This window comes from Manis javanica, chromosome 5 (assembly GCF_040802235.1).
Source record: "Manis javanica isolate MJ-LG chromosome 5, MJ_LKY, whole genome shotgun sequence".
Lineage (NCBI taxonomy): Eukaryota > Metazoa > Chordata > Mammalia > Pholidota > Manidae > Manis > Manis javanica.
The window spans coordinates 135,716,944-135,730,083 of NC_133160.1; the positions used below are offsets into that span (position 1 = coordinate 135,716,944).

General features: G+C 36.5%; 1 protein-coding gene across 3 annotated transcripts in view; it reads left to right on the forward strand.

Moving 5' to 3' along the window:
• Positions 1-12,140, forward strand: part of COX7B2 (cytochrome c oxidase subunit 7B2) — a 139,516-nt gene extending 127,376 nt beyond the window's left edge. For all 3 annotated transcript variants that reach the window (XM_073236296.1, XM_073236297.1, XM_036998790.2), the window contains one exon: positions 11,642-12,140. In XM_073236296.1, the coding sequence (XP_073092397.1) occupies positions 11,701-11,940 (240 nt within the window). In that variant the 5' untranslated portion in view covers positions 11,642-11,700 and the 3' untranslated portion in view covers positions 11,941-12,140. The remainder of the gene's footprint in view (positions 1-11,641) is intronic.
• The last annotated feature ends 1,000 nt before the right edge of the window (positions 12,141-13,140 follow it).

The following is a 13,140-nucleotide window of genomic DNA, read 5'->3' on the forward strand; positions in this document are numbered from 1 at the left end:
GATGGGATACTGTTTAGCTATATCAAAGAAGGAAATCCTGTCATTTAATATGAGTGAACTGGAGAGAATTGTTATAAGTGAAATAAGTCAGATGGAGAAAGAGAAGTCCTTTGTGATCTCACTTATATATGGAATGTGTAAAAAAACTGAACTCATGTAAACAAAGAGTAGAATAGTAGATGCCAGGGGCTGGGGGTAGGGAAAATGGGGAGATACTGGTCAAAGGGTACAAACTTCCAGTTATAAGTCCTGGGGTTCTAATGTATAATGTAGTGACTATAGGTAACTATGGTGTTATATACTTGAAATTTACTGAGAGTAATAGATCATAAATGCTTTCACCACGCGCACACACACACACACACACACACACACACACACACACACAGAACACTAACTATGTGAGGTGATAGAAGTGTCAACAAACTTTATTGTGGTGGTCATTTCACAGAGTATACATATATCAAATCATCAATTGACACCTTAAATTTATGCAATGTTATGTATCAATTATACCTCAATAAAGCTGATATGGGAGATCAAGTAAACAGAAAAAGATCACTTGTGAGCGGTTGGGAGAATAGAATAGTTGGAGGATGGAGAATTGCAGAGGGGTGTGGGAACCCTATTTAATGAAAGCATAAGGGAGAAGTTGGGCCGTCATGGAGAGAGTTTGGATGGTTGGAAATTAACAGATTTGAGATGTTTTTAGGATGAAAAAATTTGAAGAATCCAATGGTGTATTAAATATTTTCAGGGATTTGAAGATATAAATAATTATTTCTACATTTAACTAGATATGTGGAGGTGATATTTACTGGGTTGGGAGTGGAAAAGTGTGGTTGTACACTTAGGCCTTTTGATTTTGCATGCACAATTATCTTTGAATTATCTTTTGACTGTCTTAGAACCTGATTTATCTTAGGAGAGATGTTAAGCAGGTGGTTTACTGCAATGACCTGGAACTAAGAAGGTTTATATGTGAAGATATAATATGAGTCATCTAATCACCCTTGTAATTAAATGTATTAGTATGGCTAGAAATACCTAGAAAGAGCAAGCATATAAAGTGAAAATAGAAGGGAACTTATGACTGAGCCTTCAAGAACTCCTACATTAAGGATCTGTTAGAGGAAGATGAGCCATAGAGACAGGAAGAAAACTAAAGGAATACTAAAGTACTAGAAGCTAAATGAGAGAGATTTCCAGAGGAGGGATTCATCACTGGTGGGTTTTTAGCTGAAAATTCAAGAAAAGTGATATAACCTGTCCACATTAGGGACAGAGAGGCCATTAATGACCTTTTTGTTACTGATTTACATAGAATGATGGTATGAAAACTAGATGAAGAGCAAGAATGAATGGAAGCTCAGGAAATGACCAGGGCTCAATGATGGTTGTTTGAAATTGGATCCCTTTTTCCATGGAGGAGTGTCCATCTGCACACAGTTCACACAGTATGAATTGCTATTTTGATTCAAAGTGTTTATTTTGTTGTTCTGGGACCGTTTTCTGCAGTCAAATGAATACTTTATATAGGGAATTCCCAACATCATCTAGCTGCTTCTAGATATGTTTTATCATCTAGGTATATGTTCTATCAGTACTTTTGGACTTTGCCAATATTATGGCACTTACCATTTGCAGACTCTTAGATACCATGGGACTATGGCTGTAAGGCACATTTAAGGGAATACCCTCATAATCTAGCTTAAATTCAATCCTGGATGAAGCACGTTTTTATGAAGCATGGCTACTATTTATTTTGCCAGTATTAATTCCAAAATGTTCTTAGTTATTCTCTCTGGCTCTGTAATGTAAATTACAAAGTTATAGGTGATACTGGAACATCATGAACTCTGAATTAAATGCAAGAAATGGCTCCACCTTGATATTAATTCTAAACAGAACTAGTTTACAGCTATTCTAACACTGATTATTTTGTGTCTATCCAGTCTTATAAATTGCCTATATTTGTTCTTAAGTCTCTGTGGCTTATCTGCTATTATTTATTAGTAATGTTTACAAGAAATTTTTATGGTGATTATAATATGTTCAGTCAAGATGAAAATGTATTACAGAATTGGCAAAAAAACCAGATTTATTCCATTATGGTTCAATGTGACAATATTACATGTGCTGTTGGTAGGAATTTGACATTAAAGGAGACTCTTGATTTATACATGATTGAACTTAAGGTCACCTTTAAAGGGGAAGGGCTTAAAAATTAAATTTTGGCCTTCATAGTTGGAGAAAAGCCCTTACATGAACCTTTGTACTCCCGTTCCTCTTCATCTGGTTAAGCCTGTTTAGGAACTTAGCTCATTCATCTGTTAACCCAAGAGGCTCTCCATGAGCTATTTGAATGGGAAAGGTATGTATTACTTTTGGTGACATAGCATCCTGATCATACCAGTTGTAATACTTTTCACATTGAAACGTTATGATTAACTGTCTCTCCCAGTAAATGAGCATCTCTGGAAATAATGGACCATTCTTAACTATTTTTGTAACTCCAGTGTTTAACAGGCTATAGTTATACAGTAGGAGCTCAGTTGAATCACGGTTAAACAATAAAATAATTGCAGTGCTAGTTAAGACTTTCTAGAGAATCTTGTCATTATTCAAACAACTTGAAACTTTGAGCTGTGAAAATAAGTAGCGGAAAGAAAAGTATATATGCGCCCATCCTCAAACAGTCCTAATTGCCCCTCTCACTGATTTCTCTGTGCCGGTACAACACATTTATTTAAAACTTCTGATTTAGAAACAAAATGTTAGGGATAAAAGAAATTAGAGAGAATCTAATCTCTGTCATTTAATGAATGAATCTCTCTGTTTTCACCTGTACTCCCAATGGACCTATAATTGGATCAAATTTTTTCTTCCAGTATAATAGACATCTCTCCCTCTCTTTTTTTTCTTTTGGCATATTCAGTATGCATTCCACCTCCTTGAGATAGCAGAATCCTATTGCTCTTAGACAGCCATCTATCTTCCATTCTCAGTCAATGTTGTGATTTTATAGGAGAACAAAGGATTTAGGTCCTACACCTTTTTCTATTTGTAGATCTCTGTGCCTCTTCTACAACTAGCTTGCATCAGAAAAATACCTATGTGAGTTTGTTTCTCCATCTGTCCCTCAATTAACATGTGAATCCAGGAAAGAAGTACCTGAATTTGTATGTTTACTATTACCTCCCCAAACTCCTCTTTCTACCCATGCTCTTTCTCAATTTGTTCATATCGTCATGATTGGCCAGTTACCAAAAGATGACTATAAACATTAAAGGGCAATTTAAAGTTATGCCTAGGTCTTTCAGATCCTATGATTTAGATTTGATAAATGTGATAAAACACAGTATCTATATAAAGAAGTCCACAGTTCTATCACCAGGAAAATTCTAAGCTGCACAATTTGTATGTGTAATAAAAATTATGGCCTATTTGTGTAAAATCTTACTTTTCTAATTAACAAATGTTCAGATGGTTTAAATTATGTTAGTTTAGTTTAAGAATGCCTGTTTGTGTTTTAGATTAAGAAAAGAGAAACTGAAAGAAACCTCTTTGAAGCTAGCAGTCTGATTGGAATGGAAATCTTATGATTTCAAAACAAAAATCTGTTCTTAATTTCTGTTCCAGGTGTTCATATAGGTAATGTAACCTCTTTCCGAGTTGCTTTCTTCTTCAGCATCCTTCCCTTGGGGACCTAAAAGAGAACTTATAATGAAATATCATTTCACTAAAGCAAGCACCCTGCCCCAAGGTTTGGCAAAGTTTATCCTGTCTCACTTTTTCTTCTGAGGCATCTGTAAGGAAAAAACAAACAAACAAAACAGTTTGCTAAAGTCAGCCCCTCTGGCCAATGTCTTTCCACTTCCAAATAATGAATCCTAAATTGAATTAAAAAGGTAAAATGCCAACATCTTGTTCAAAGCTTACAAAGTTTCCAAAATTTTATGAAACTGCAAAGAAAAAAAATGATACTGAAAGACAAGTGGCCTGGTAAAATAGCTTGGAAAGTGATCACAGTTACTACTTCAGGGTTGTGAAGTACTCTTCTCATCAAATGGAATTTCTCTGCAAATGTGCCATAAGTTGTCCAGGTGACAGCAGTTAACAAATCATTACTGCTTTAAAGGTTTTATTTAGATATATTTTCAGCAGAGGGCAGAAATAGTCTAAGTCGGAAATAAAAAATTTGGAGATTTTGGAAACAAAAAAAGGATTATTTTGCAGCACTAAGTATTCCAGTCTGAATTTGGAATTTGATAAAAATTAACCAATGGAGTAGACCCTTAGTGGCCTAATTTCTGATTAGCAACTAGAGACAAATTTTCATGAAAAATGGCAATACTTGGTAAATGTCTTTTAAAATTGCAATGCCTTTGAAATGTAAATGTTAAACATTTAAATTTTTGCTTTATATACATATATATGTACATATACACATATATGCTGTGTAGGTTGTACATTTTCATTTCAAGATTTAAATGAAAGAGTCCAATTACACAATGAGGGGTCATTGATGTAACTCTAGTGGCCACTGCAGAATCATGCAATCCTTCTATTCATAGAGCACTTAATGAGTAGAGGTAGAAGTGGGGAGGAGAGAAACATCTGCACAAATATTAAAACTGTAGAAGTTAGGATCACATAATGAAGGCTAGAGTTAATTGCCACTGTGAGGATTGTTAAGATACCCTGAACTTATCACACACTGTATACTCCTTCAGTTATATGTTAAAAGTCCCCACAAGGAAGTGATTTAGTTTGTGAAATGCTTTTTGGAACTATTTGAAAATGAGTACAGTGATGTAACAGCTTTGAGAACACAGAGACATCCTTTGGTGTTCCCCAAAGTATGTTCTGGGAAATACTAATATGTAGATAAGCTCCAGGGGAAAAATGTATGGCATGTTCAGCTAAGTTTGGAAAGCACCATACAGCATCCCCTTCAGAGAATCACTGTGGACATTCTCACAATAGAGGTTTGGAAAATACTCCAATAAAACAATTTGACTTTGTTACCTGAATATTTTCCAAATTTAGATAATGTTGAAGCCCTTCTTTCAGTTAGCACCTACTAACATCAGACATACTAACATAGAAGTAGTAAAATAGGCACATCCTTTGGGAACTATTGACATAAAGTCACTTTAAGATTGGAATCATGTCAAGCTAGTAAAGCAAAGAGATAAATTATGCATTCAGTCACTGGAATGGAATATTTTTCTTTAAATGATAATTTTGAAATTCCCATATTCCAGTTTATACACAGAGTTCTGAAAGCTCCATTGGCATGAAGTGAATCCTTAGAGGCTGTCACCTTTAGATGCCTATGCAAAAGAAATGTCTATCTCTGTAAAGCTGAGGATTGGATGCAGAAATACATGATGACAACAGGAATAAGAGACTGGTACATTTGAGACCTACTTGAGTGAACTGTGCAAGTTCAAGTCTTTGTCATTACTCATTGGAACATTTACAGTCTTCCATGGCAAACTCTTCCCCACACTCATACCAGAAGAATGTCTAAGCTGTGAATTTAACCATGTGACTAACATTCCTAATGTCTTCCAATGGCTCCATATAATTTTCTGGATAAAACTTTCAAAGTTTCTAAAGTTTATTGTAACCATGATCTTTTTCTTTTCCAAGATTAGGTTGGAGAAATGCTATGCATTTTTCCAGATGTTTTGATTTGCAAGATCCACTGAAATAGACTCTTCTAGCAGGACTTGACTATATAGCAATCTATGCGCCTCGGAATGCAGTTAATTGAAACTCTTTAGAGAGTAACCATAACAGCCCTCTTTGTAACACTTAATACGTGACTTGAAATAACAGGGTCACCTATTTCCAATGTTTGAAAATGGATCATAATATAAAAATAACATGGACATCCATTTTTAGGAAATTTGATAGGCCTCCTAAAGTTTAATAGAAAACAAAATTAGAATTATTGCACAGTCATGCCACTGACATGGAGAAAAGCCTTCAACCCCTCTGTTACTTTTTTGTTCTCTTGCACATAGCTCTCAGAAAGGGAGAATGAGTATAGGCAAAGCACTTTTGTGACTAAAAAAAATATAATGGGTACTTATACCACATTAATGTGATAAGATCCATAAAAATAACAGTTATTGTCAGGATGGACATTACTGAATGCTTTCAGCATTCTATGTAGGATACAAATGGACCGTTCATTTAGACTCTGTGGGAAGAATGAGGGAGAGAGAGTACAATACCTTATATCCCTTCACTCTTCAGGCAGCATTTGCCATTTGAGGACAACCCACAAGTTGTCCACTCTGTTATTTATCCCTCCTGGCATAGCAGTACTGTAATCTGCCTTTTTATTTGTTCAGGTAACATCCTTTTATATAACTTTTTAGCTTAATAAGGTGACATGATACACAGCCTTCTGCAAATGGCTGTACTATCTCTCAGTTCAGTGACTCGGGAGATGATGGGTTCCATAAGAAACAACCCTTGTTCAGCATTTCCACCAGCAGCATTCCTTCTTGCAGGGCTCCTGTCTTGTGTTTCCTGTTAGGGAAAGGCTGAGGCTTAAGTAGTTATGATGGGAGACATTTTACACTGTGTACACTTAATCCCTCCTTCAGCAATATAGTCTTCTGAGAAATGCATAAAGGCATGGAAGACACTGCAGTTTTATGTGCATTTTTATTTCAAGAAGATTGTCTTTTTTATTGTGTCTTATTTTTTGTCGATATTCTGAAGTTGTAAAAGGAATAGAAATAAAAGCAGGTGGAAATAAAGGTTACAACAGAGTAATGTAGTCTAGGAACCTTAGCTTTGAAATTATTATCATTCATTATACAGCAAAACATCAGTATTACTAGTGCTTTTAATGTTTTTCAATGCTGCCAAATGTTTCTGTTGACTAACTTATTCCCAGGGGGTTCCTGTAACTCTCTGAGGTCACTCAGGTACTGCTTTCTAAATTACCATGGTGGTGAATTCAATTACTAACTGTACTCTTTTCTTGGCCTAAAAGAATAAATGGTCTTCCTAGTGCGTTTTTCTCTTTGGAAAGGTCGAGAGTGTTAAAGCTGAATAGGACCTGAGAGAGTATCTGGTTCAGTGTCCATGAACTTCTCTGGTGACAAAACTCTCCTGAGGACTTGTTTAAAAAATAAGGATTCCAAGAGTACTCCCCTGGGTACTCTATTACAATCAGTTTGACTTACAGCCTAAGAATGTATATTTTATAACAAAGATTCCAGATGACTCTTAGGATCAGGCACATTTGGAAAAAAACAAATTTACTCCACTTTGTTATGTTATGGATGAGGAGGCAGATGCCCAGATGGATTAAGTGATTTATCTAAGTTGTACTGCACATTTAAACATTGAGGTTAGTTCATAAAAAAGTGTTGATGGAAAAAAAAATGTTGATAGGCAGCCTTTATGCTTCCAGGGCAGGGAATAGAAGAATGTATTTTCTTGTAATTTGAGCCTTCTGTATTGAATAAACCAATTTCATTTAGATGATTATGGGAGAAGTCACAGGGACACTTTGCTCTGTTTCCGAGTGATTCTCAACTGGGGATGACTTTCCTTCCTAGGTAATATCTGTCAATGTCTGGAGGTATATTTTGGGGCACAGCTGAGGGGAGGAAGGCATTACTGGTATACGGTGTATAGTGCATGCTACCAGCCACCCTGCAATGCACAGAACCTCCTGCCACAACAAAAAATTACTTGGACCAAAATGTCAATAGTGTCCAGATTGGGAAACCCTGGTATTCACATAATCCCTCTTGAGCATCATCTCCCCATGAGATATTTAACAGTAATATCTGGGCAATTTGAGAAGGACAGTTTCTGGTTTTCTTCCTGAAATTAGAAAGGCTTGTATCAAAGCTAACTAGGTCATGTATTGATCCCTGTTAGGCTATACTTAGACTGAATGAAGCTGGATCTCCTTCTTAGGACCATACAGTAAATCCTTTTAGGATCCCTTCCCGTCTTCTACTCAGACCTGCCTTTTCCGAGAGCACTTGAATTATGTCAGCTTTGACCTTGCTGCATTCTGAGCCTAGAACTCTAATTTCCAAACTCTTAATTCCCTGGAGTCAGCTACCAACTACAGTGTCAATATCTGCTGATTTTAACAGAAATTGAGAGTTTCTGGTCAAAATCATAATCCAGAGGCTAAGTGAATGGACTACTCAGTTGAATTAGAAAAACTTATTTCCCAAATCAGTCTGATTTTATTTTCCTAGTATTTCTCAATTTTATCTCCTTTCCATCTGTTATCATCACTTAGTTCAGATCTTCATTATCTTTTTAATGAACTACTGAAATAAATACTTGAACAACCTCTTAACTTTTCTCCCACCTTTGCTATCTTCCCAGCCATTCTATACCTAAACAATTATCTTTGTAAGGTGTTTTCACCCCTGATTTTTCCCCACCCAAACTTTTTCCTGATTAAACCAATCAGTTTTTCCTCACCTGTAAGATTGTTTCTCAAACTTGGATTACATATGGAATCTTTATAAAAGAGAAGCACATTTTCTCATATCACTTGTACTAGCTTAAATTATTTTACTGTAAAATTATTGGAGTTGGCATGGTATCACTGACACCCAGCCAGGGATCTGACACACCTGTAGTATTCCAATAAATACATAGTAAACTGAAGTGAACCATTTTCAATTAAAGGGCCAAGTCCAGTAACCAGGCTGAATTTTTTTGTTTTGTTTGTTTGTTTCCAATACTCAGAATTTATTATATTTTAAGAAAACATGATATAGTTGAAAAAATGCACTGGATATAGAATCAGAAGGCTTGAGTTCACATCTTGTCCTGTCACTTGTTCTTGAGTGTAAAATTGAGATAAAGAATTGCCATCTCACCCTGCTTTTACAGATGTGCAATTCTGGCATGATGTCTGATAAACAGGCATATATTAGTTTCATAGCAGTTCAGTAAATTTTAGTTTTCTTTCTGCATTATTGCTGTACTCCATTTTATGGCCTTTAGTGATTTGAAATTACTACTGTTACCAGTGAAGCTACAAATCTATATACCTCTTTATCACAATGTAATTGAGGTCCACTATTACTTTTTTTTTCCGGAATTGAGCTTCAGCATTACTATATAAAACACAGGACAAAATCATTCTTTTCTTTTCATCCTCACAGGTACTTCACTTCCTTTAACTAATTATTCAAAACATATTTCTTTTCTCTCTCAGGCATGAGAGAATCTCTACTTGGTTTTGGTTACCTAGGGGTATCTGTCTTTTTCCATCTCTTTGTAGTCTGTTTTCATCAGACAGCATCTGCTTTGAGAAGCAGTTCTTTCCCTGCTTGTATGATTGCATTGCCTTTTTTATGCCTTCGTATGGACATAGGGTCTAGACCTTCACTACTTTGGGTGATAGGCTTAGGGCTCTCCAATAGCACGGCGTTTGTTGTAGAAGCAAGTTGTGTGGAGTTCAGCAATATGGAAAATGCCTCTAGTCATTGGGCTTCTATCTCTTACATGTGTTTTATAAACAAAAATAGATATGAGGTAAAATGAAAGCAACTGAGACAGATATATTGATGCTGACAAGGAGCAACAGAAAAGGAGTGAAAAGATTGCAGTTCACATATTACGGGATGAAATGCCAGCTACAAACTATAGAAGGAGCTCCTAAAAGAAGGTTTTTAGCAGTGGTCACTTATTGGGGCAAGAAAACTCAGGCTAGATGGAAAAGAGGAGCTTCACAGCTATGGGAAGAGCCATAGGATGAACTGAGCTACAAAGGGATGTGATCAGTGTCACTGGAGACAGAGTGTCTGAGTTTCAGCTTAGCATTGTGAGGATAGGAATAATGAAATCAGTTTGTCATAAAGCAGCAGGCATGAGTCTATGACCCACAGGAGATCCCTATTACCACAAATTATTCTCTGGTTATGTGCCTTCCTAAAGACTGAAAGCGATGTGTGGCTCGAGTGCTTTTGTATTGGATTAAGGCTGCACCTGTCACACCCTACCCCATTTCACCTTCAACCTAGTCTCTGAATCCAGTTCATATTAAAACCTTAGTGCCTTTTGGTGGAGAGATGTACATCTAACAGGAAAAAAAACTGAATATTTGGAACCTTACAGAAAACACATTTGATTCTGTTTTTGTCATTTGTCACAATCATGAAAAGTACCATCTGGTAGGAAATGAAAGAGAACCTTAGGGTCTTGTTTTCTAAGTTAGGAATAAAGTCATTTGAGTTGGCAAGTCTCAGTGAACAGTTGCAAGTTTACAAGTACTGACCTCAGGCCCTTTTGTATCCATGTTGTCTGCATTTGGGCCACAGTTAACATATGTCATTGCTAGAGACTCAGCACTGTTTGACAGCTTGCACACAGAAGAGTAACTGACAGAACTACATGTATTTCTGCTTCTAGATTTCTTGTTCAGTATAACTATCTGGTTAAGAAACAAGATTTTTAGGACAATTACGATACGTACATCTGATTTTATGGTATTTTTACTTACTCTCAGTGTCCATTGTAACTTCTTAAAAGGATACTGGTATTTATTATATTTCAAATTGGTTTAAAAAAAGTTCTTTCTATGCTTTTGTGTCAGTTTCTGTGTAAAGTTACACCCCTTGTTCTTGAAGACCTTGCAATCAATCTATTGGAGGAGAATATAAAGATAATTCTTCAGAATAATGACAAGCCAGGCAACAGCCTTGGAGAAAGTAGTTGCAAAGGCATATCTGATACAGAACTGTCACGTGGGTTCACTGAGTAATACTTTCGTACAGTAGAGGGCAGCTATGCATGTGCGGAGTTAGGGTATAGGGTACAGAGACTGTATTTTTCCACTCGATTTTGCTGTGGACCTAAAACTGTTCTAAAAGTAAAATCTGTTTTTAAAAATAATGAAGCCAATGCGTTATGTTATATACTATGAAAGAAGGTTATAAGAAGTGTAGTAGCCCAGAGAAGAGGGCATTTAAGCTTATTCAGCCTAGAGAAGTTTGGAGAAATTTTACAGAAGTGGTGACTTTTAGACTGGGATTTAAAAGGCAAGCAGAACTTTGTCAATAGGAAGGTGCAAGGCAGTGATTACAGGCAGAGAAGGAGAAAAAGGAAGGAGAGGAAAAGGGTTAAAGGGAGGGAGAAAAGTAGCAGGAGGAAGAGAAGGAATGACATATTCTTTGAATGCCTTGTAATTATGTCTGAAACCAGAGTTTATAGTAGACATAGGCAGGTCATTGGACTAGTGGGGCATATTGGGAACTTTAGCCATTTTATCAGTCATGCTGAGTTTGGAGTCTATCTAGGGAACAAGCCTTTGGTTGTTCGTGAAGAATAGAAAAGCTAATACTGCATGCTTACTTTTGTTGTTGCTATGGATTATCACATGTAATCCTCACGACACCCTTTGGAACTGGACGTTATCGTCTCAGTTTGTCATTGAAGAAACTAAGGCAGAGAAGTTAAATAGCTGTCCAAGCTCATACAGCTATCAGTGGCAGAGTTGAGACTCAAATCCAGGCATCATGATGTCAAAACTCAGTGCATGGCCACCTAGTGTGGGTGAAACATTCAAAGAGAGAGAAGCTGAGTGTAGATCAAATGTCAATGCCTGTCTTTTGTTTTTTTCCAGGTCTCTTTGCAAGGAAATAGAGCAGCAGCTGCCATCAACTGCAATTCCATCACACTTTCATGATGTTTCCCTTGGCCAGAAATGTATTAAGTAGTCTCAAGATTCGAAGAATTCAGCAAATTAGGTCAAGACAGAGGCACACAGAACACTCACCAGGTTTTCATGACAAATATGGCGATGCTGTATTAGCCAGTGGCACCACTTTCTGTGTTGTTGCATGGGTGTTTATGGGCACACAGATTGGATGGAACCTGTCCCCTGTTGGCAGGGTTACCCCCAGAGAGTGGAATGATGAGTAGCCATCACAGTCACTGTAATGCTGAATTGTTTCAAAATCAACTTACCTGTTAAGCACTCTGCTGCTCATTTAAATGAGCATAAACTAAATAAAAGTACATTAAAAATCTTTAAAAAGTCATTGAAAATAGTCATTATAGTGCCTGGAAGCAAAGCAGTAGCAGGGACTACAGATTCTAGGGGATTATGAATAATAAATATTTGGAAGTAGAGTTGATAAAGCATGTATTCTTCTGGCTTAATCATTTACACTAGTTATTCTTCAGTGGACATACATACATTTGTACCTTACAAATTAATTTGGCAGATTCTATTGATCTTTCTTTAAAATGTATTCATAAACAGACAATCTTTCACATCCTTCATTGTTCCCTCCCTGAGAGTCCACCACACTCTCAGTGGAACTATTGTAAAAAACTTCCTAGCCAGTCTTCTTGGTTCTAAGGTGATGGTCCCCCAGGGCTGTCCCCATCCCACTCTGCCACACAGAGTCTTTTTTAAGCACAGGAGCCAGAATGATCTTTTAAAACTTCAGTGATATCACTTCTCTTTTCAAAACCCAGTTTCTCCTTATTTGCCTCCAGAGTTAAAGCCAAAAGTCCTTAGAAAAAAACACAGGCATCTAGATGCTGCCCTGGTCACTGTCTCTCCTGCATTAAGACTTTTCATTTTCTCTTCTCTCTGCTGGGAATATACTTCCTCCAGGTCCTGTATGACTCACTCCATCACACCTTTCAGGGTTTTTGTTATATGCCATATTTTCAGAGGAGCCTCTGACTACCCTTTTAAAATCACAACCCCTTCTTAGATCAGACTTTGTCCTACTTTCTTGCTTTATTTTTCTCCATAGTAATTATCATAATATGACATAAGATTTATTTTATTGTTCATTGTCAGTCTGCAGAACTCCTTAAAAGTATGGGAGGGTGACTGATTTTTTTTCATGACTTTAACCCTGTGCCGCAGCCTGATTGATTAGGCCTTCAGTAATTATTGGTTGAATTAATGAATTAATGTGTGGCTTCAGGTAATTCAAATCCCCTAGTAGTTTGAAAATAATGAATTTGTTTACTACTGTGAGTTTGTAATGATTATTGAAGGGTATATTAGTTATCTATTGCTATTTTAGAAATTACTCTAAAATTCAATGGCTTAATACAACAAACAATTATTATCTCATAGTTTCTGTGGGTCAAGAATCT